The sequence below is a fragment of the Pecten maximus genome, chromosome 12, assembly GCF_902652985.1.
Source record: "Pecten maximus chromosome 12, xPecMax1.1, whole genome shotgun sequence".
Taxonomy (NCBI): Eukaryota; Metazoa; Mollusca; class Bivalvia; order Pectinida; family Pectinidae; genus Pecten; species Pecten maximus.
The window spans coordinates 26,097,875-26,123,656 of record NC_047026.1 but is presented as its reverse complement, the minus strand read 5'-3'; the positions used below and the strand labels follow the sequence as shown (position 1 = coordinate 26,123,656).

Here is a 25,782-nt window from a genome sequence, read left to right as displayed (position 1 = left end):
TCTGTCTTGTTGGTGTTGTCAAGTGGTATATTCTGTCCTTGTGTGTTGACGCTGTGGTATATTCTGTCTTGTTCGTGTTGTGAAGTGGTATATTCTATCCTTGTTTGTCGACACTGATAATTCTGTCCTTGTGTGTTGACGCTGTGGTATATTCTGTCTTGTTGGTGTTGTGAAGTGGTATATTAGATCCTTGTGTGTTGACGCTGTGGTATATTCTGTCCTTGTGTGTTGACGCTGTGGTATATTCTGTCCTTGTTTGTTGACGCTGTGGTTTATTCTGTCTTGTTGGTGTTGTCAAGTGGTATATTCTGTCCTTGTGTGTTGACGCTGTGGTATATTCTGTCTTGTTCGTGTTGTCAAGTGGTATATTCTGTCCTTGTTTGTCGACACTGATAATTCTGTCCTTGTTTGTTGACGCTGTGGTATATTCTGTCTTGTTGGTGTTGTGAAGTGGTATATTATATTCTTGTGTGTTGACGCTGCGGTATATTCTGTCCTTGTGTGTTGACGCTGTGGTATATTATGTCCTTGTGTGTTGACGCTGTGGTTTATTCTGTCTTGTTGGTGTTGTGAAGTGGTATATTATATCCTTGTGTGTTGACGCTGTGGTATATTATATCCTTGTGTGTTGACGCTGTGGTATATTATGTCCTTGTGTGTTGACGCTGTGGTATATTCTGTCCTTGTGTGTTGACGCTGTGGTATATTCTGTGCTTGTCTGTTGACGCTGTGGTATATTCTGTGCTTGTATGTTGACGCTGTGGTATAATCTGTCTTGTTCGTGTTGTGAAGTGGTATATTATATCCTTGTCTGTTGACGCTGTGGTATATTCTGTGCTTGTGTGTTGACGCTGTGGTATAATCTGTCTTGTTCGTGTTGTAAAGTGGTATATTACATCTCTGTATGTTGACGCTGTGGTATATTCTGTGCTTGTATGTTGACGCTGTGATACATGTATATTCTATCCTTGTTTGTCGACACTGATAATTCTGTCCTTGTGTGTTGACGCTGTGGTATATTCTATCCTTGTTTGTCGACACTGATAATTCTGTCCTTGTGTGTTGACGCTGTGGTATATCATGTCCTTGTGTGTTGACGCTGTGGTATATTATGTCCTTGTGTGTTGACGCTGTGGTATATTCTGGCCTTGTGTGTTGATGCTGTGGTATAGTCTGTCCTTTTATGTTGACGCTGTGATAAATTCGGTCCTTATGTGTTGAAATTGTGATAAATTCTTCCCTTTTGTGTTGACGTTGTGATAAATTCTTCCCTTTTGTGTTGACGTTGTGATAAATTCTTCCCTTTTGTGTTGACGTTGTGATAAATTCTTCCCTTTTGTGTTGACGTTGTGATAAATTCTTCCCTTTTGTGTGACGCTGATATATATTCTGTCTTTGAGGATTAACGGTGTGGTTGATATTGAGCATGTGTAATGAGCCTGTGATTCATTTTGTCACTGCATGATGACGCTATAAAATAGTATATCCCTATATTGACGCTGTGGTTGATTTTGATCTGGTGTGATGACGCTTAATTCAACATGTCAATCGTATATGTACCGCTGGACATCTCAATTAAAGGTCTTCTCATCCACATTGATAAATCGTAAAAACTATACTATAGAGGGATTGCGATTGTTAACCAATTACCACACTACACAACTCATCCTGAAGTGTAGGATCCTAAGTTTGTCCTCAGACCCCTGTCCAGGGCGGTTTGTGTTTCTCAAAAAGTAGTGACCAAGAACAAACCCATTTTGGCATGGCCGTATCCTTGGGAAAGACGTTTAACCCTGATTGCTCTGGATGGCAAGCCTCCGGATGCTTCACACTGAGGTAGTCACCAGCTTATCTCATCTGCCGAAACATACCCATTGCTGTCCACAGGGCGATGAATCCGAATAACAAACAAACGTTGTCGACCGTTTTTGCGTTCTACTCTCTAAACAAAGGAGAAATAACTTTTGATGTATGAATTAAAATAATAGTTTCTTTGTTAAAGAGAGGTAAACATTGTCGGTACGCTATTTAATTTTTCAATTTTTCATTCAATTTTGATGTTGATAGAAATAATGCTGATGTAATTTGAAATATGACTTTAATTCAATGCCGACAAATATGAGTTTTATGAAATATACTTTTCTTGGTTTAACGACCTGACTAATCCCTTTTCCTGGCATCTGCCGTATACTAAATAAATATCAGTTTGCAATCGCAAAGGATTTCCTAATTAGTAAAAGGAACCAATATATAACGTTATACCTACATATAACAGACAATTATCTATAAAGGTGGCGGTAGCGATGGTGGACGGAAGGGAATACAATGCGGAGGTGTCGTCAACAAGTGAAACCCTGTCTCCAGTGACGTCGCTAGAGGTGTGCTTTAAACCGGAGAGGTCGGCAATGACGGTAGCCAGTTTCCATGGAAACGGAGAAGTGAGTAGAATTTCCTCACTAACCTAGTGACCCATCGTCCATCAACGTTTGACATTTGGAAGTTGTCAAGTCCTGCCTGTCAGATATTAGACATGACATGGCGTTCCAGTTAAATTGAAAAATAGTTCAGATATTGTTAATACAACGTATAACCAGCTTCACGTATCTTTCTTTATCTTATCGAAAACGATTAGGAATATTTCAGAAAACATAATATTAAAATAGTAGCTTATTGTGAAGGCTAATCAAACCAATGTTAGGTTTGGTGTTGTATTAATTTTTAAACATGCTTTGAGCTTGCAAATCGTTCTCCTGAATTGAATTTATCAGTACACGTACTTACATATGCTGAATCTTAATCAAGACCTATCGTTGAATATATATTTCCTAGCGACTCGAATCACATTCTTTCGGAAGTCTCCGTATTCCGCAACGAACACTTATCATTTTGGATATGGGACCGCTTTCATTCTCGTCTATTAGAAAGCACAAAACATCTTATTTCAATACAGAAAAATAATAATGACCCATGTGAATGCTATATTTATCATACTTTCTTACAAAATATTTTAACGATATGTCAAAACGAAGTGGTTATTTTATAATTTTATTTAATTCTATATGCTTTACATTGATACCCCCGTATGAGTATGAATTCTACATTTATCTGCCTTCTTTTATACTTCCCACATGATTGCAGACAAGCTCAATAACACGCGTTAAGTATTATGATGACTTTTTTCTGTAATCCTGTGAGACTAATAAGAATAACTTAAGTTTAACATTGTCATTTCCGTTTCAAATTTTTTTTTTTTATATTTAATCTGTAACAGTGCTATCGAATTCTTAAGTGAGATTTCGCGCTGTCATTTGGACCCATTCTTGTGACGTAACTAGAACATGTCATCCTAATTTACATCAAAGTACATTTTAGTGGAAATTGAAATCAAATTTACAATTTATTTTTAATCTTAATATTTCAATTTTAATCAATATATTCCAACATGAAGTTTTTTTTTACCTTTATACAACATCACGACATAAATTGTTGTACGCTACATTGGTCAATCGGGTTTTTTTTTCACCGGTAGCACGAATTTTCGTGAGGTCAAATACACAATACGTCACGAATATTGTTCTTCATATCATTACACTACATCATAGCCTTCTATTGTTTTTGGTAAGGTTATATAGACTTGTAGATTTGCATTTCGTTATATTTTACCCTTGTTTAATAAGTTTTGAATTTGAATTTTGGTTTCGTTATTATGTCTGTATTCTTTATATTTACAATGTTACCTAAAGACAAGCGCTTGATATCATTCTACTCTATTTAGATAAATAACCAAAACCGTAGGATCTCGGTATCTTAAGTAACTGGCATAGTGTACTGGCATAGTTACCTGGCATAGTTTACTAGCATAGTTACCTGGCATAGTTACCTGGCATAGTGTACTGGCATAGTGTAAGGTTTTCAATTGCAAGCCCGATAAAAGCTATCAAACTTCTCAATTATAATTTCATCACCGTCCTATCATCTCATTTCACTGATTGTAGTAAATATAAAAATTGACGTCATTTTTGCCGTTTTAAATGTAGACTGTATCTTCAAATATGTTATTTATCATAGAGATAGACGATTTAAAACATTTGCAGTGTTCTTTTGGCCTTAATCAATTTTCAAAATATTTAAATTATGTTTAAATATATAATATAGGTAGCCTATGGTATAGAACTCGTGGATAGCGTACCTACCGTTTCTGTGACGGGGACAGATGGGGAACTTTACGGTACAATCAAATCCTCCGTTACTTTGGAGACCTCGCAGTGGTACAACTTGCATGTTACTAGGTAAGTTTACTATACCACGGTTTATCTATTTGATATGAGTATCAAATCACTTTCTGGTTTTCTTGTACTTTTGATGTCGCCGAAGTACATCTTTTTGCCATTCTTAACTTTACTCACTTTTAAATTTCGTTTTCCATGGTGTGCAGATTTGATGGACAGAATTATATCTTTCCAATAAGCTATTGAATTTTTTCTTGATCAGAACCGGTCACACCATTGAGATGCGTACAACTCGACTGGGCAATGATACTGAGCCTACTCTAGAGGCAACTGCTTTCCCAGACATGCAGGTATTACAGAGGTCTCCGACAACTGTGCAGGTTAGCGGTTCCAGTCCCCCCGACCAGGTAAGCGTATGGCATATTGATTTTAAATTACTTGAATCAGCTACATTCTTTCATTTTTGGGATGGGTCTACTGAAACTTCCGTCTTTAGATCAAGCGGAACATCGTTATCCATGTTTTATTGTTCTTTGTCGGGACAAAAAGCTGTAAAAAATAATCGCTATTACCTAATTCTTAATTATTGCGAAAACTTTACCCAATTATTATATCTCAAACGTCTTAACGGCGAATAACTTTATTCGCAACTGAAAATTAAAAACATCCGAAATTTAAATCGGTTGTATTAAAATGTATTTTGGAAGTAATAATTGAAATCCGTTTTAGAAAATTCAATAAAGTTGATAATTAGATTATGAAAAATATTGAGGAAAATTTGAATATTTTTCTAATAATTTGACATAGATCGTCTTTACACGAGAATTTGTATCTGTATTGGATGAGTTTCCATTCTTTCTGAAAAGGATGATTATAATTTATGTGTAATTATATAGAAACGGTGACAGTTATAATAACTTAAATAATGTAAAAACGGCATTGTGAAATAAACTGTACATATAATTCTTGCCGCTAAAATAGAAAATAAATTCTTTAATGCGCGTGGTTCAGAAACAAATTTGTATATGTGGATACTATATATATTCTTTCTCATTATATTGTCGTATATTAGTTTCTTTGGTACTTATATGACAAAAAGAATTGCTGAAAATAACACAAATAACGGAAACTATAAAAAAAAAAAAGCAAGCTAATATATGCACATGAAAATCGAATGAACCTAAATTAACATCTCACAGATAGGAAGTCTCATATTAACATTCAAATGTTGTATCTTATCGACGGTCATTATTTCGCGGGTATACCAAATGTCTAAATTCCTAAAATTATTTGCGTGTTAAATATAAAATGAACAGGTTGCTCTATAATTGTACATGCTCAGTAAATATTTTACGTTGTTTTATTTTAATCCCTCAAAAGAAAATAGAACCACTGCAGGATACGATAAACTGATGATCAAACTCAAAATATTGCGAGAAAACAAAACAATATATGTACATGTATTACACAATATTTGAATGGTGTCGCTCGTTATTTCCACACACAGGTATCTGTACATCCGGTCTGGTTTGGTAGATAAAGTAAGGGTATCAACCTACTTATACCTGACCTTTTCGTCACACCCAGTAGACAGTTTGTGATGTGATAATCAGCTTTCCCCGGTAGTGCATTTAAACGTTTATTAATAAAATCAAAGACGTCATTGGCAGTGCTGGCGTTAACGACAAAGGGAGTGGTATATACTACCTGTACTTGAATGAAAGGAGTGGGTACTTAATGTTACCTGTACCTGAATGACATGAATGGGAACTTAATTTTACCTGTACCTGAATGAAAGGAGTGGGTACTTAATGTTACCTGTACCTGAATGACATGAATGGGAACTTAATGTTACCTGTACCTGAATGACATGAGTGGGTACTTAATGTTACCTGTACCTGAATGAAAGGAGTGGGTACTTAATGTTATCTGTACCTGAATGAAATGAATGGGAACTTAATGTTACCTGTACCTGAATGAAAGAAGTGGATACTTAATGTTACCTGTACCTGAATGAAAGGAGTGGGAACTTAATGTTACCTGTACCTGAATGAAAGGAGTGGGTACTCAATGTTACCTGTACCTGAATGACATGAATGGGAACTTAATGTTACCTGTACCTGAATGAAAGGAGTGGGTACTTAATGTTACCTGTACCTGAATGACATGAATGGGAACTTAATGTTACCTGTACCTGAATGAAAGGAGTGGGTACTTAATGTTACCTGTACCTGAATGACATGAATGGGAACTTAATGTTACCTGTACCTGAATGAAAGGAGTGGGTACTTAATGTTACCTGTACCTGAATGACATGAATGGGAACTTAATGTTACCTGTACCTGAATGACATGAGTGGGTACTTAATGTTACCTGTACCTGAATGAAAGGAGTGGGTACTTCATGTTACCTGTACCTGAATGAAATGAATGGGAACTTAATGTTACCTGTACCTGAATGACATGAGTGGGTACTTAATGTTACCTGTACCTGAATGAAAGGAGTGGGAACTTAATGTTACCTGTACCTGAATGAAAGGAGTGGGAACTTAATGTTACCTGTACCTGAATGACATGAATGGGAACTTAATGTTACCTGTACCTGAATGAAAGGAGTGGGTACTTAATGTTACCTGTACCTGAATGACATGAATGGGAACTTAATGTTACCTGTACCTGAATGAAAGGAGTGGGAACTTAATGTTACCTGTACCTGAATGACATGAATGGGAACTTAATGTTACCTGTACCTGAATGAAAGGAGTGGGAACTTAATGTTACCTGTACCTGAATGAAAGGAGTGGGAACTTAATGTTACCTGTACCTGAATGACATGAGTGGGTACTTAATGTTACCTGTACCTGAATGAAAGGAGTGGATACTTAATGTTACCTGTACCTGAATGAAAGGAGTGGGAACTTAATGTTACCTGTACCTGAATGAAAGAAGTGGATACTTAAGGTTACCTGTACCTGACGACAGGAGTGAATGTTAAAACTGAATGAAAAAAGTGGATAGAGAAATAAGTGTTTAAGGACTAGAGATATATTTCAGCATAAAAAAGTATAGAATACAATGATAGACTTCACATAATGTGATACTAAGATATCTAGCGTGGTTATATTTTGATGTTCATCGATATTCAAAGTAGACAATGGTTTTGTTATCTGACTTAATAAAAAATAGTAAAGCCCTCGTGCAACAGTTGTTGCTTCGGGGCTGACAAAATTACTATCGCCCTCATACCCATTTGATAACTGTTTTATTATACCTTTACGTTTTTTCTTGGCATAAAACTCACCAGAAGCCTTTCGAATATCTGCGTAAAATTTTCTAATAAATAGGTTAAAATCCATTGTCGGTATCTCATATAATGTTTTTATAGTGTGTTTGCTATCTCTGTCCGTTAATATTGACTCAATCTCTACGTCTGTGGCGTTTTGAAAACGCGTGTGTTGATCCATGTGTGGCAGTTTCGTGAGAGAAAACAAAACAAAATCTGTGTCAACTAAGCGCTTGCATGTCGTTGTGTCTTTCAAACGTTCTGACGACGTTACAGCAGGGGTGTGACAGTTCGTTGTGTGACAGTTTGCCGTGTGACAGTTTTTTCGAACTGTCACACGGTGTGATGGTCATGGAAACACATGTGCAATCCTCTCGAGGCTGATAGTCAAATTATCACATTACTTTTATATAGAGAAAAAAATGTAAAGGTATAATAATAGTGAATATGTGACATGTGTTTCCGTTTTGATTTCTTTACTGTGAGGAAGATAGATATTTTTGTTTTGTTGTTGTTTTTTGGTTTTTGCTTGTTTTTTTTGTTTTGTTTCTTGTCATGTCCATGAAGAAGACACAAAAATCAGTAATATAAGAATATTCAACAACTGAAACAATAAAGAAACATTCATTGAAGACGATAGTCTTATTACAGGTATGGCGACAGAAACATCCAATAATTTGTACTTGTTGAAGTACTTAGTAGTTTATGTTTCGTCCCTAATTTCCTTGTTAATCCATTTTGAGGTAGAATTCTTATTACGCGTTGTCACTTCTTGTTTGGTTGTTGTACTTTAGACGCAACTTCTACTTTTCAGCGAAGTGCTAATGTTTCTGGGTGTATTGGAAGCGTCATAGTCAACGGACAAGCTGTTGGATTAGCCAATACAGGCAACACGACTCAAGCCGTGAGGACCTGTACCTCTAAATGGTAGATCATATATAAATAAATAATACATTTTATCAGGTATTCTGTATAATTTCCCTTTAGTATTTGCCTGGATAACCTTATTGAGGTGAGGTAATGAGATATCTCAGAGTGTATGTGAATAAGAATTTTGATATCAAATCTTAAGAATTTCAATTATATCACTAGAACTTTGATATCAAATTTTAAGAGTTTCAATTATATAACAATTTGATATCAGATTTTAAGAATCTTGATTATATAACAATTTTGATAACATATTTTAAGATATTTTAAATATCAATTTTGATATAAAGATTTAAGAATTTTAAATATATACCAATTTGATTTTTTTTTTCAATAGTGGTTGGCCCACTTCGCCGTCGATGGTGTTTGATGGTGATGGATATGTACTGTTTCCTATGTCCATCTTACGTCCCTACTATCGAGTTGATAGTCTATTTCTGAAGTTTTCTACCCGCCAACGAGAAGGTGTCCTGCTCCTCCTTAATGACCAGCGACAGGTGCGCTTTGTTTTGTTGTATTATATGTGTATTATTTGTATCATCGACAAGTTATTGTGTTAATTGAACAGCTGTTTTTGTTATTTGGATTTATAAAGCTTAAATTCTGGAATTCTGCACTTTCAGACACTACCATATTTGGCATGTCCTGTACGGACGCCACAGTAGTTGCATTTTCAGTACTCACTATACACACTATCAGTTATTGAATGCAGAATCCGTATGGTTTAACTAGTTCACGGCATAAACATGTGTAGCGGTATGACATGTCACACAATGAAAACAATGAAATAAAAAACGTTCCTAGTTTCATTCTGATGTCTGGACAGGGAAACTGAGAACATTCTATACCGAAATATTCTATTAGCAAGTTACATTTCTGCAAGGCAACTGCTGGCATTCCTGCAAATGCAAAGAAAGGAAATATTCAACAACCGTATGGAAATTTCTCAGAAATGCTTTAAAACTCTGTTTACTCTTGTCAATAATTTGGCCTATGTTGACGCCAGTTAGTATGCATTAGGTAAGTTGTGAAATCCCAAAATTCAATCCCTATGTTGACGTAATAATAGAGACAATATCACACCACATATAACAAATATGACCATCAATTATCCGATATTATCCGTCTAGAAAGTATATTGATAAGAGGAAACACGACAGTATACAATTGTATGGCCCGTTTTATTGAGTTTATATATATTCAAAAATGTATTCAAAATATATTTCGGATGAGAGCTCTAGTGCGAGAAGTTCAGAATTGTATGTGTTCTTAAATTGATGATTGAGACAATGAAGATACATATTTTATAACTGTTATTTTTAGAAAATTCATTCGTGCCAATAGACTGGCGATGTGATACGATTAATCCTGAACGTTTTCATTTCATTTCTGATTTTACCTTGCTACACAAAATTAGTTTGATACAATTCTAAATGTCATGCATGAGACCAAGATATTAATCCGCCATGTGTTCAGACGTCTTCGCTGTCATACAATAATAAAACATCCATCCGCGTTTCATGATATTTCCTTCAAAACATATTTCATGGTACTGACGTCTACACTATTAAATCTTGAGCTAATATAAAGACAATGATATCTGGTTTGTACGTGTTTAGACGTTAGGGCGATAATAATAATAGGCGGCATATACGACTGGAAATGGATGCCATAGAAGGACAATAAAATACTGTCTTCAAGATTATTTTCACTGAAATGATTTACATATTGCTAAAACTTTACAAGGAAACTAAAAAAATACTAGGAAGTTAAAACATAACGAACTCATGTAGATTAGTGATGTTTTACACATCAGTGGTACACGAGGAACTAAACTGAGGGTCAGAGGTCAATTGACTGACCCCTGACCCCTCGGTAGTCTTGATTTTCCTTCTCCTGATTACCTAAGGCCACGTTCCTATTTCGTCACATCAACATTCTTTCTAGTTTTTATAGTTATTACCCTGGTTCTCACTAAAAGGTAATGACTTATTTTAGTTTGTCGTAGGAGCTTATGATGACGTTGATAACGTTTATCCTTCCGGAAAACCACAACTAACCTGAATATGCCTGCTTCGGTTATTTCACTTTTGAAAACACTTCTCTATAGGAATTAGTACAACCCAAAATGGCGCGGTGTTTTGCTATGTGAAATAAAATGTGTTTACAATCCTGTTAATAAACCCAAGAATAACAAAGAATGAATCGAAAATAACAACACCAAATTTTGATATATACTCTAAATCTTGTAAGATAGATATATATATACTAGAAATACCGGCTTGTCACTAACAGCCAAGCTTAGTATTTAATGTAACGTGTTTCATCTCTGTTTCAGCACCTGCAAATGCTACTTTCCGTTTCTGAAGGTTCCATACACATGGAAGCGAGAACAAAGAGGGGAACGACTGTTCTGAGGAGTAAAGAAAATATATATGCTGATGGATTATTCCACGCTGTGGAGGTAAATTGGTTCGAATACGCTCTATCGACCCAATATCCTGACAGATTTTCGTGAAATGTCCTACACATAACGTCATTGACATGTCTTTAATATTGTTACAATATTTCTGCTATTAGGCAGATGCTACTTTTACAAAAGATGAAATAAAATGACTTGTGATCGGTTACGCTGGTCGAGTTTTCTGGTCAAATTCAATAAATAGATAGAATGTCTATAGTGGTTTTTTTCACTCTTTATGTAAATGATTCGCGAAAAAGTTGGCGAACCTTATATTACCCGGATTGGACATGTAGGGGGTATTTCTATTATCACCACCCCATATCGTTTTTAGAATCTTATATAACCCAGATTTGACATGCAAGCTAGTTCTGTTGTCATTACCCCTATTCCCGTTTTGATTACATTATATTACCCGGATTTTAAATACATACGTCCAGGTTATGACTTTCGAAAACGCCCATCTTTCTTGTAGTGTTCTACCGAATTAACAGCCGCCTTATTATCTAGGGATTGGATTGAGCATACTATTTAAACCCAGGTTACACTAGTGATGGATGTTTGTTGTGGATATTGTGTTACATGAACATAACGCTTAACCTTTGCTGACTTATGTCGAAAAATCGTATAACCCCAAACTATGTTGATCGTCCTTTTAATGATATGTAATGATCTCTAACAGGTGAATGTACAAACAAAAGAAATAGAAGCAACCCTAGATGGCGTTCCAGAGACCTTTACACCTGAGACTTTTACACAAGAAATTCCTCTTAGAATTGATGACGGCATTTATGTTGGTGGATTAGGTTTGACGAGTCAAATAATTGGTGGTAAAACTAAGCTCAGGTACAGACTTTATTACAAAAATTGATATACATTCCATTGTATCCTATCTTTTGATGAAACAAACCTTGTTTGATGAATTCCTGATGAAATGTTTTCTATCTTTTTTTAATTTCATTTTTCTATTTTAAAGTTTATTATTTGATATCGATGACGACATCGCTCTTTATTGAGTTTAATGTTCAATAATGTAAATGATAAAAATATTTTTCTACATGACACGGTTATGACAACCATATTCATTAGTATTTATTCGGTATGTACCAAAAGCCATACTTAACAAACAATTATAATATCAGTATCTGATAAAAGTCCTTACTATACACTCCCTGCTTATCTCGCTTTTCAACATCCATATTGCTTTCTTATATTACAATTGAAATGTAACGTTGTATTTTTCTGACGACAAGACAATGTTGTACCATAGTTAAGGAGAGTATTGTTACGTTATGATTTGCTCTGAGGCAGTACATTACTTTTAAACTAACATGTTTTACTGTGTAAACTGTTATTCTGCTATTGTTATTTATCTAACCAATTGTTTCCAGATCTCTCACCGGCTGTATCTCAAAACTACGCATTACAGATAGAGATATCCCCATGTACATGTTACAGGAAAGCAAGAACGTGGTGTATGGATCGTGTTCGGATAGTGTGAGTACAGTGGAATAATGCGTTAGTTTTTTTTTTATTACTGCATGACTACGCAATATGCAGTTACAATAAATCTTAATTTTGAAAGAATTAACTACACACGTTATATTTATTTATACTTCATCTACATATAACTTAGTCGTGCAATGATAATGAATTTCATATGAATTAACTGTTCAAGCTATGGTTAAGTTGCGTATATCCTCCCATACTCACACGACAAAGAACACAAGGAAATAATTAATTGTTTTCTATTGAGTGAACATTAACTACCAGGACTATATCAAGTAAACATATGTAAAGTGTATGTCGGATATATATCATTCCCTACCTAGGACTCGTCCTTAGTATTAAGCCGACATTAACTGGCATTCCCGACAACATGAATCCGGTGGAGTTCGTCCCTTAAATAATCCCAGAAATCCGATAGTGATAATTATCTAGCTTTGTAGATGTTGTTACTGTCACTGCAAAGAGATATTGGTCGAAATCCGAATTTAAGATAAAATGTTACTCTCTGAAATTGACTATAACTGTAAAAAAGATTATTTTTGGAAAATATAAGATGGCGTAATATTTTTAAAGGACATCTCATGCAGCTAAGGATTTCCCTTAATTACGATAATTAAAAATGTTATCGCTTCGCTCATAATTCGAATACTTAGCGGACTCGTCACTCGCACCCACCTGACTCGATCCATTCTTTATAAGCATCATACGAGGTAACAGTGTTTAAAAATTCGTAAACACATATTCATAGAACATTTTAGGTATATAATCGGGCATCGCTATATATTAAACATATCACTATTTATATGAAGAAATCAATGAATCATTACTGAGCATAAAATTTACAGTTATAGTCACTTTAATCAGTATAAAATTTACAGTTATAGTCGCTTTAATTAGTATAAAATTTACAGTTATAGTCGCTTTAATTCGAATAAAATTTACAGTTATAGTCGCTTTAATTAGTATAAAATTTACAGTTATAGTCGTTTTAATTAGTATAAAATTTACAGTTATAGTCGCTTTAATTAGTTTGAAATCTACAGTTATAGTCGCTTTAATTATCTATCTGTCTCATATGTTTAATTCCTGTTCAACTGACCCGCCGACAATTAGACATCATATATAGAATCTTACAAAGAGGACTATGCCATATAGAATTTATAAATCGAATTATATTTATCGATATGCCACGAGGAGCCACGAACATTTTAGTTTACTACAGTCCATATAGATAGTTATGAGTACAAGTCTCCACTTGTGTATCACATAACTCGTATTTTTGTATTTATAAGGTATTTCTGTCGTTTCAATATTCCTTGATATATATATATATATTATATGGCCGTAATATATGCTAGAACAAGCTACTTATGGGATAATTACATTGTTTTGTCCTATTTTGTATAAAACGCATCACCTTGCGAAGGATACTACTTAAATCAGTCGATTGTGTGAGATGCATGCACTATTCCCCCTTTCTGATAAAAAAAACATTTAATGATTTTGAAATAATGTGTCGGCTTAGAAATAATCTTTACTCAATATTGTCTAGAATTTATAATTAAAATTATAAAATAATGTAAGTGGTCAAATGAACTGAAATAATGAAAAGATTATCAGTAGAAAAGGGTCACCAAAGGAAAATGGCCGTGTTCGTGTCTGTTATCACCAATATTTTTAGTGCTATATGAAACCGATAATATGACGTGTATGTTGCCATGGAAAAATGTAATTTGATATGCTATGACATTTATAACGCTATCGATGTGTGAATGTGACGACTGACATTGATAATGAGATTGATATATTTCCTAACCTACACTTTCGGATTAGGCAAATTCCTGCTAGAGGTTATTGGCCTAAAGACCTACAAAACATATGTGTATATCATCTTTTATAATCATAGGTAATCTGTTAAATGTATACGTCCATATTTTAAGCATTTATCGAGGCCCTTTTTATTTTCAAACTTCTTCCTCACTTTCCACACCCTTAATCCTTTGCATCACGGACGGGTCTTGAATGTGAAAGAACCATATGTATGGTGTTCCTAACAACACTGGAGCGTCCTAAATGGTAGGACCATCTATATGGTGTCCCTAACATCACCGACAAGTCCAACATCCTATACCAAGCTGTATGGTGTCCCTAATATCACTGTCGAGTCCAAGATGATATATCACGCTATATGGTGTCCCTAATATCACTGTCGAGTCCAACGTGATATAACAAGCTGTATGGTGTCCCTAATATCACTGTCGAGTCCAACATGATATATCACGCTATATGGTGTCCCTAATATCACTGTCGAGTCCAACATGATATAACAAGCTGTATGGTGTCCCAAATATCACTGTCGAGTCCAACGTGATATAACAAGCTGTATGGTGTCCCTAATATCACTGTCGAGTCCAACATGATATAACAAGCTGTATGGTGTCCCTAATATTACTGTCGAGTCCAACATGATATAACAAACTGTATGGTCTCCCTAATATCACTGTCGAGTCCAACATGATATAACAAGCTGTATGGTGTCCCTAATATTACTGTCGAGTCCAACATGATATAACAAGCTGTATGGTGTCCCTAATATTACTGTCAAGTCCAACATGATATTACACGCTGTATGGTGTCCCTAATATCACTGTCGAGTCCAACATGATATAACAAGCTGTATGGTGTCCCTAATATTACTGTCGAGTCCAACATGATATAACAAGCTGTATGGTGTCCCTAATATCACTGTCAAGTCCAACATGATATAACAAGCTGTATGGTGTCACTAATATCACTGTCGAGTCCAACATGATATAACAAGCTGTATGGTGTCCCTAATATCACTGTCGTTTCCAACATGATATAACAAGCTGTATGGTGTCCCTAATATTACTGTCAAGTCCAACATGATATAACAAGCTGTATGCTGTCCCTAATATTACTGTCGAGTCCAACGTGATATAACACGCTATATGGTGTCCCTAATATCACTGTCGAGTCCAACATGATATAACAAGCTGTATGGTGTCCCTAATATCACTGTCGTGTCCAACATGATATAACAAGCTGTATGATGTCCCTAATATCACTGTCGAGTCCAACATGATATAACAAGCTGTATGATGTCCCTAATATCACTGTCGTGTCCAACATGATATAACAAGCTGTATGATGTCCCTAATATCACTGTCGAGTCCAACATGATATAACAAGCTGTATGGTGTCCCTAATATCACTGTCGTGTCCAACATGATATAACAAGCTGTATGGTGTCCCTAATATCACTGTCGAGTCCAACGTGATATAACAAGCTGTATGGTGTCCCTAATATCACTGTCGAGTCCAACATGATATAACAAGCTGTATGGTGTCCCTTACATCACTGGCGAGTCCTTGATGACATAACCACCTGTATGGTGTCCCTCATGTCACTGACAAGTCCTGAATGAACATGTATAGTATCCCTATGCTTGCTGACGAGTCCAAGAAGAACAAACTAGTTATATGCTGTCCCTATCATCACTGATGAGTCTTAAAAGGACACGATCTGATGCAGGTTTTCACTATTTAATTGCCCATCCCTCTCCCCAAAAGAAGGTTAGGGATAATCATGTTGTCCGTCTGTCCATCCGCCCGTCTACAGTTTATTGTCTTGAGTGTCTGCTGTACAATCCCTATGCTACACCATTAAATATCAGCATTTCATAAGCAGCTTTTGTCGGCTAATGGATTCAGTTATATCAAAGTTATTTACGTTTAGGATTTAACAAGTGTGACTTACACAAACTTATCTAATTGGTTATATTTCGGTATTGCTGTTCTGTATAATGTGTAGAAACGGCAATTCAAAAGATCACAGTTATGGTTTAATTTGAATCAATAAATAAAAACAGCGCATATGTAAATAAGCAGATATACCATGCACTAGGTTTATAAAAATAAAGCTGGACACGTCGATTCTGTTGGAAAGTATAGTAATGTAGAATAATTCTTGTTGACTTTGAATCCTAAGAAATCAATATCAGTATAAAATTCAGCCAGTGTTCTTAAATTGAATCACCAAATGTCTAGACTTGTTTTTTGTTTTTTTTTTGTTTTTACCATAACTACCTGAAAATATCATCAATATTTGTGTAGGTGGAAATTAATGAGTGGTGTAGTTAATGTGTTTTTTGAGAGTAACTCAGAAACTTTTTACAAAATTCAAATTCCACGGTATATATGTTAATAGATTTTGGTATGCAACACAACCAGTGTGACGTTTCGATGACTCGTGTACATTTTTGCTAACTGGTTATCTGTCTGATGAGGATGGCAGTGTAGTATCCGAAACGCCACGCTTAAATCATACACTGATTGTGATATATACCGGAGTCTATAACATCTATATTTACAAACCTAAAGAACATATTTTCTGATACACGATATATACTTACTGTATATCATATGGTACATGCCCAGAAGTACTCTATATATATATTTAACGGTTGTGCAAGTCGGACCTAGTCCGCGATGATTAAGTTCGCGTAACCATGCCTTCCAAGCATTCTGAAATAAATGTTTATATACCTTTGCGTATTTATTCAAATTTTGTTTTATGCCCGCGAAAGTAGCGAAGATTAATAACTATACAGTATATGAGTATCTGTTTACGTGATCACTGGTCTATGTAGGCATACATCTTTCTTGGCTTCCTCAGTTAGGACTTTTGTCACCTATAATTATAACATAATTTTAGTTGTTATAATGTTTCATGTTACTTATCTTTGTTTTAGCTTTGGCATCACTGTGTTCAGTTCGTGGACATAAGTACCCCGGTGACGTTGGAAGACTTGTTGGAATCAAGTAGAATTTATGTGACCGTCAGTGCCGGTGCGGTGGGAACAATTCTGAACTACAAACGGAAAGATGTATGTATTATATAGCTATTAAAATATAGATAATTGTGTTATCATCACATTATGTTTAAGGAAAATGGTTTGATTATCTTAAGTGAAACTTTACAATAATACTACTAGACTTTGTATGATACAAGATAACATTTATATGCTATTGGGATATCTGAGTCCGTGCAGAAGTATTAAGAGGCATCACGTCGTTAAAATAATGTTTTGCTATGAAAGTAAACGAGAATCTTGTGTGGTTTTTTTTTAAAGTTACAAACTTTAACTTGATACGCCACTGAAGCCCAAAGGTTTTTTGAAATAAAGTATTTGAAAATATAACCGAAGCTAAGAACTGGACGCACTAAAGACGACGACAGAGATCCATCTCTCTGTGGTTGGTGATATGCTAACAGGTCACTGAAAATCAGCGAGAAATAGGATTACACGATCAGACAGTGAACGTCGTATAAATATCGGCAACCTGATGGACAGACGGAGGAGAGGGAATGAGGCCGCCTCAGTCGAGTCGAACGAGGAATTCGTCTTGTTTCTGCTGGACAGATTAATAATAATGTTATGCTTAAAGATACACTTGCTACCATGCTGACATAAAGTTAAATATTGACGCAGAGAATCACGATTAATGATTACGAGTCGATTTTGTATACTCATCATCTTATCTTCGTACAATTCTTTATCTATTTTCTTCATTTACATGCATGCTACACGCTTTGTTTATATGGCATACGTGTTTGTGCCGTATGGGGCCCATATATACATATGTATGAGATTGTGTGTAAGTTCGTTTTTTTGTGTAATAATAGATAACTTCGTTTGGTATTCTAAACTCAATTATTAGTTTTGCATGTTAACATATTCTGAAGAATTATCATCACAACAAGACCTACCTCGCTCGCAACGCTCTGCTGTGTTTATTGTTGCACGTGTCTAAATCAATTGATATGTTTTAATATAATACAGAATTTAATGTCCAAATATAATTTATTCCATCGTATTTAGGCACCAACATGAGTGTAAGCATCTTTATAAATTTGATAAGTCATTATGCAAATGATATTTGCCTTTCAAACGAATGAGTGGCATAATTCGGAAATAATTCACAAAAGAAAGAGACATATATATGTAGTTCACATTTTGCGTTCAATGTCTACTGACAATGTTCAACTCGAACTCGAGGAAGAGAGAACACTTCCTCACTGCTTATCGAATTCCGGAAGATAACCACTTTTGCAAGTTGACAACTTAAAAATTTCAAGCATGAAATTAATACGATTATTGTTCATATTTTGATGAGGTAACCTGCTCTCAACGCTAATCAATATATTTGTATGAAATTATCATTATTACCGGTCATAGGTGTTGTGACAGGTAGTTTTTACCATACATAATATAAAACTCACTATTCAAAGTGAATACCTTCTCACATGAATATGTATATACTTCATTTCCCGTAATGAGTTTATATCTAATAATATTATTTTCCCAGAAATTCAATATCAACATTGACCTAGACGTTGCTGGTGTGACCATTACCGAAAGCGTAGTTGGAAACGAAGAGAAGCTTTTTACTACACTCAATCATGAGGATAGATGGGTGACCCTAGTCATAGAGGATTTAACGTACGTTTAAACACAAGTGTAGTTTTTAAACTTTCGTGAGCTTGATAATTTTAGCATATGTTGATGTATATAAATGTATCATAACACCGTTTTCCTATACAGTAAGTGTTATAATTATGTACCCATACTTGTGACTTCATAAAACTCCATGCAATGACGTCATGACAGCACGCTTTAGTCAGCACACTTGTTGTGATATCAATCATACCTTTATAGTTAGGGTTTAAATCAGATTGTTTCTGATGATACAAAGAGTCGGCAATGAGATAGGATAATGGCCCGTTAAGGATGTCTCAGCAGATTATGCAAAGATTAAAAATGTGAATAATAACATATAAATGAGAATTTAACAATAAATAAAGATAAGAGTTACAATTATGAATCATAAATAACAGTAAATCTGCATCGTACAACTGTTTCATCCCTCTAGGATTCGTAAGTGACATTTGAGACCAAAACGTGTGGAAATAAAAAATATCACAATAACCGAGTTTAATAAATAAAAGGAGAGACACGTCCTAGTTAATTCCCTGATTTGATCAAATAGGTTCAATTGAATTTTAAAATACATGAAATAAATATTTATATTACGAACAATTAAATTATTCAGACGACAGAATCCAGGGAAGTTACAAATCCCCAGGACGAAATATACACCCATAAGCTGACACAATTGAATTAAAGTAAACAGCATTCAACCAATATATCTTATTTAATTTTGATCAATTAAGACTTCGCTAATTATGTCATTAGGTATTGGATTATTAAGTCATCTCCATATACAATGACAGTTAAGTATGTTATATACGCGCCTGTTCCACGTTGTTACTAATAACCTATATTAAATAAATTTGATACAGAATTTTCTAATAAAAATTTATGGAGATCTTTCAATGAATCAAAATTACAGTAAAATGACATGATGTACCAATAGTGATTACATAGTAATGTGTAATGTAAGTAAACGGTACAAAATATATCTTGTCACTGCAAAGCCATTCCTTCACAAGTCAGTACACACCCTTCAGAAAAGTCCATCTGCATGGACAAATCCAAGCAGTGTTTGTTCAAAGGAAGTTTCCAATAGCAATGAATAGCAGTAATTTGTCAACTATCTACGTTTGCGTACGTCAATTATCATAGCTTAGCGGCTGTACAATTTCCGGTTAAAAATCTATAACAAAAATGATATTAACAAAACGATAATATCCATGTGTGAATTCATTGACTTCCGTACTGGACAGAGTTTCTTAGATCGCCCCCATAGCTTTAAACGAAATGGTAGATTACCAAGTACATTTTTGTAGTGTTGTATTCCATGAAGAACAGAAAACCAAGGTTATTGTTATCCTCTAGCTTTTTGGTTATAAACCTATAACAATACAATGGAAACGTTCTATTAAAGACATTATGCAATGTTATAGACAACGTTTTCAAGGCGAAATGTAGAACAAAATTGAGAATAGAACAATTCGCCATATTGTTTATACTAGCAATCTCCAGGCCAGTTCTCCCATGAAAATAACAATAAAAAGTTAGCCAACCGAAATGTTTGTTGCCTAAATCCTGAGTCGATAGTCGACAAAAGGAACGAAAGTGTACACGTTTAGTGTGCATAGTCAGATCCAGCATTAAACAAAACATTTTAATACCTGCTCAAATTCAGCATTTAACAAAAACAATTTTAATACCTGCTTAAAATATCCGTTGTATGTTTTATGTCCGGTATAATAGCTGTATCTATTTTTCTACAATACCACAAGACCTCCATATGAAAACCTCAAAATCACTAACAACTGAAAAGAACTTTTTTTTTGCGCCCAATATTCGGAGTTCCCGTTTCGAAAGTTTAGGAGGCCAACGATAAGATAAAAGAACTTAACTAATGATACGTCTAAGAAGATTTGGGTATATATTAAAATAAAGTGTGTATGCATCCATTTTATTATTGCAGATAACTCTAAACAAATAGCTTCAGGCATTTCTTATTGACAACTTCATGCATATAGCGTAAAGAAACAGTTACTAGAGTAAAGTGGCTTTCTATCATTGGGTTTCATTTTCATAACAACGATAATATTGCAAAAGACTCATCTTGATCATTTACATACCTCCGCAATCCCCACGCCTTGAATTTAAAAAAAAATCGTCCCAAAAAACGAACACAGAAGCACACATACTGTTATATTCATATTTCTGTGACCATTGCAAAAACAAAGTGACACAAAGTAACATCCATATGCATGTTCATCCAGATTTGTTATTTATGTTCATTCTTACCCTTTTGGAACATTTGGTCTCTTCCTCATTCTACTCCTGGTAGGGTCTCCATGTTTATTTATATATTTTGTGTCTTTTATACCATTATTTGTTTGTATCTCGTTTTGGTGATTTTGAGTTATAATTACAGTACCGTTTTGATGTCAGTATTCTCTGTTGCCTTAATGAGAATTACAAATATAATGATTAAATATGTTCGTGTAGGGACAGCGTAAAGGTCAGTCTTAATGGGACATCAGTGACGCTCCAGCATAAACAGAAAGGCTGGTTTGCTGCGGGAGGTGACGATCCACCAGAATACCAGATCACAATAGGTGGAGAGCAGGGTGATGAGGTGGCCTCTCTAAACGGAGGAATAGCGCGTGTCATCGTTAATGACGTGTAAGTATGATATAGATAAGTATGATTGTTTAAGTAGACGCTGTCTTTTGAGAGTTACTTATCTTGCGTATCCATCTGGATCCATCAAATGCTTGAGAATTGAGAATATTCTTGAATACAATTGATTCAACTGTTAAGTATTGAACTGAACTACTGGCAACAAATAAATCATTCCAAATTAAAAGAAATATGCACATTTGTTTGTCTAGAAAACGTTGTCACATTTTCTGCTCTATGTATTACGCTATGATATTGCTATTATGAGTAATCGCCTGAAGATAGCCGATACATGGCTGAAAAACGTATCAGCGATAAAACTGTATTTGTTTTGTTGATCTTTTATGTTTACATATTTAACCGATACATAATGTCTTCATCAGATTAAACCATATATATATATCCTAAAGTCATATACCAGTATGAAGTTGAGTATATGTATTTGTTTATCTCCAAAATTGATTAATTTTCCCCCTCGAATTTATGTATTGAGTTCCATGATACTATGTAGAATGGTATCATAAACGTTAATTAAATTAGTATTTAAGAAGTACTTACTTACTTCTTTAAGAAAAATATTCAAAAATTAAAAAGCATACGTGTATAGTAACATGAATATCTCACCCACATGAACGTACTTCTCTTCGAACAGGTTCGTCGACCTCGCGTCGTCTGCTAATGACCACAACCTACAGGGATGTGAGAAGTTGATTCCCGACTTACTGGAAATGGAAAAAGACATGAAACCAGTATGTTGATCAGGTCATTCCGAACGACTTATCTGCCCTGAGACCGTTTTGTATCTGACTTGCAGGATTGGTGTTGCATATTACTCCTTAGGATGAACATCATTAATAACGGAATGAACTGTTTGTTGTGCATTTTAGAATTTGATATTTAAAAAAATACAAACATAATATGAAATCTTGAATTATATCGATAATCATGATCTACACACATTCGTTTCGTAATATTTTAATGCCAAAAGCACTAGAATATGACATCATAAGCATTATCATTATTCTTTTATAATAGTTTGATAAAATATAACAACCCTATCATAAACGTATGTGTTTCTACCATTTCAACATGAACACTACCTTGTTCCAAAATGTCGACAACACTCCAGACCGAGTAGGGTGTGTCACTATTCTAGATTACCGTGTTATCAGTCTTGTGTTGTAAATGATGCAGTTGAAATCCTTATCAAAATCATGTGTCAAATTATGGCATCAGTGCTGCTGTGTCCTTAATTTAAAACTATTGCACTTCGTATTTTGCAGAAATATTGAAGCCTTATTTTATTTTCAAGAATCAGATATATATATTACCGCTCTGTGATGCGTCAAGTTTGCTTAAAACAAAAGTATCGACCAAAGGATAAAACGTTCACTTCTGAAAGGAACAATATAAAGCCAATATTCCTCAATATACATTAAACAGCTTGAGTTCAATATACATTAAACAGCTTGAGTATGATGTGAATTACAAACGGTTGTTATGGTTTCCCATGTATACGTATAAAATGTACGTCATTTGAACATGGGTATCTTTTTTTACATTTCTTTGTCGCACAAAGTTCATACTTCCTGCATTCGAAGGTCGGATGTTTTTAACACATTTGCCTATGCTGATTCATAAGTTAAAAATAAAAATACACGAGGTCAGAAGTTTATGACTGAAACTTGTTATAAACTGATTTAATCATTTCTAGGATTAACAACAAAACCTTCACTTAAGACTTAAACAAAACCGTTATTTCAACAAATAACGATTTACATAGAGTTTATTAGAATTATAAAAGGAGAATAGGACAAGGTGTGGCGTCATCTAATACATCGGTGATACCCCCAATACAAACACAGATCACAAAATGTTGTGTACATGTGTATCATGTTCTTAGGAGGAGATCCTTGCGTTAAAGGGACATTTCTTCGTTTGAATAAAGTTTAGGTCGTCAAACTTAAAGTTACTGGAAAAAACGTATTATTTTTCAAAGTAGTAAAAGTTATAATCTTTACATTAATAAGGTAGTTTTACTCTCAAGATAAATCAAAGTTCTTCGGCGAGTATTAAGTCCTGAAAATTGTTATTTCGACCGGAAGTATCACTAATTACCGCAAAGACATACGGTATTATTATACGATACTCCATTTCCTTGTACATCTCGGCGTTAATTTCATTACATGTAGGCATAACCACTCATATAATAATCGTTTGGACATAGATTTCATCAATAGAAATTGTGCATGTTTCTTATTTCCGAACGAAGGAATGACCCTTTAAAGGTGAAGGTATACTAATTTAGGATAAACTCCACACATTAGAAATTCAAAAATAAGGTTAAGTCCTTAAAGCGTGTTACTTATCACCATGATTCTGGTATGTCCTGGTCGTCACCTCCTTCGATGGAAAAATAAAATTTTCGTTTAATTGTATACACGCCATGACGACAGCTGAGCTACAATCTAGATAAAACTATATGCAACATTGATATATAATACCGTCGACAGCATTGAAACCAGGCCCCAGATTCATCAACGTTCCATAAGAAAGCATTACAGAATTAAAGACGAAAAACATCTGAGTTAAGGAGTTTTCCCTAAATTCTGTATTGCTTTTCTATGGAAAATTTAAAGCAAACTAAAACTTTTTTTTTCAAAAATACAAAATAATTTTATATACAAGCCCGGCTTGTCGGTCGATAAGTATCTTCACATGTTTCTGTATTTGTCTTCTTTTGAGGAAATTAATGGTTCATTTTTTCATACCAGGGTACATCTATAATTGATGTATATTTGATTGACAAGGGATATGATACAAATAGTCCTTAATAAAGATGTTGAAGTGTTTCATTTGTCATATGATATTTATAACTTACATTGTTTATTACATGTTAAATTATGTAAATCAACGTAAAACGTAGTGACCAGTATAAAACATACATCTAGGAAATGCCTTCTAGATAAACCATTGTCTGACTTATTATTCAAACATACGAGATTGTCTCCCTTCGTTCAACAAGGGCGTTTGTGATTTCATCGTAATCAAACATATTTATGACGCCGATTTGCGCCATATCCCTCGTGTCGATTTTTTTTTTATTTTGTGGTAAGTGAAAATAAAGTTTAACTTGAAACTCCTTCCTAATAAGTTGTAGGTTTATCATGGATGACTAGGCTGTTATTGTGAAATTATGTTTAATATCAAATTATACCAATCCACGAAAATAAATACAACGATTTTGGCTAGAATATTAGCAATTTTGTTTAAATTTGACCAAAACCAAAAAGTCTGTACCACACGACGTTCTAGTTCCAGGTCAAAATCGAAAGTACACAGGAACATTCTATGTATGTAGAATATGATTTTTATATATTGTATTAAGTTATGGCTGTTTTTATATGTTTATATTTATGGTTATTTTATCTCGTTTGTAAGCCATGTAATTAAGATTGGAGTTGAATATTTATGTTTCAAGAGTGAAATTATCAAGCAAACTTGAAAGTTATACGTTTTAAAGCCGCCGGTCAAAACTATAATACATAATGTATAATTTGTATTTGGTGAATATGTAACGAGTTGATTGATATTTCTTTAAAAGAGGCAAGTGTTACAATGAACCGATTTTGCCAACTGATAAGAGATTGAAATAAAATTTGATGATGGAATAATATTTTTTTTCTTTCTTTTCTTCTTAAATATTAACTTCATTCATTTTACAACAATCGCAACACGTAATATCAACTTATCTTAATAAGGCTTTCTGGCCTGGATGGAAGCACGAGAGAGGTTTAAGTGTAAGAGAAAACTGGAGTACCTGGAGAAGACCCACGTGGTCGGGAAAATGACCCTACACTTTTTCACCTCCGATCGGAGATTCGAACCCCGCCGCCTAGTTAAAAACAAGAGTGTTTCCTGAGCCGCCCGACCACCATACCTGTGTTATATTTAGTGTGTAACGTGGATGTAGCGTCATTGATTGCTGGCCTGAGGTGATACATCAACAACTGTATTTTGAAACTATTATGATAATATTGAAAAATTATGATAACCATAATGTCTATTGTCATGAAATAAGGTAGTAAGAAAGCAGTGGATATTATATCATAATTACATTCTGAATAGCCACTATTCACCGCAAAACTTATATTTTCACTGGAAAACTTATAGTTTCACTGCAAGA

General features: G+C 34.5%; 1 protein-coding gene across 1 annotated transcript in view; it reads left to right on the top strand.

Annotated features, from left to right (window-relative positions):
- LOC117339075 overlaps positions 1-25,272 on the top strand; it is a 52,534-nt gene extending 27,262 nt beyond the window's left edge. Inside the window, exons 14-25 of the mRNA XM_033900449.1 lie at positions 2,292-2,438; positions 4,156-4,289; positions 4,492-4,636; positions 8,326-8,438; positions 8,779-8,938; positions 10,780-10,905; positions 11,585-11,748; positions 12,294-12,399; positions 17,187-17,321; positions 18,805-18,938; positions 21,423-21,599; positions 22,249-25,272. Coding sequence (XP_033756340.1) covers positions 2,292-2,438; positions 4,156-4,289; positions 4,492-4,636; positions 8,326-8,438; positions 8,779-8,938; positions 10,780-10,905; positions 11,585-11,748; positions 12,294-12,399; positions 17,187-17,321; positions 18,805-18,938; positions 21,423-21,599; positions 22,249-22,354 — 1,647 coding nt within the window. The 3' untranslated portion in view covers positions 22,355-25,272. The remainder of the gene's footprint in view (positions 1-2,291; positions 2,439-4,155; positions 4,290-4,491; positions 4,637-8,325; positions 8,439-8,778; positions 8,939-10,779; positions 10,906-11,584; positions 11,749-12,293; positions 12,400-17,186; positions 17,322-18,804; positions 18,939-21,422; positions 21,600-22,248) is intronic.
- Positions 25,273-25,782: the final 510 nt, after the last annotated feature.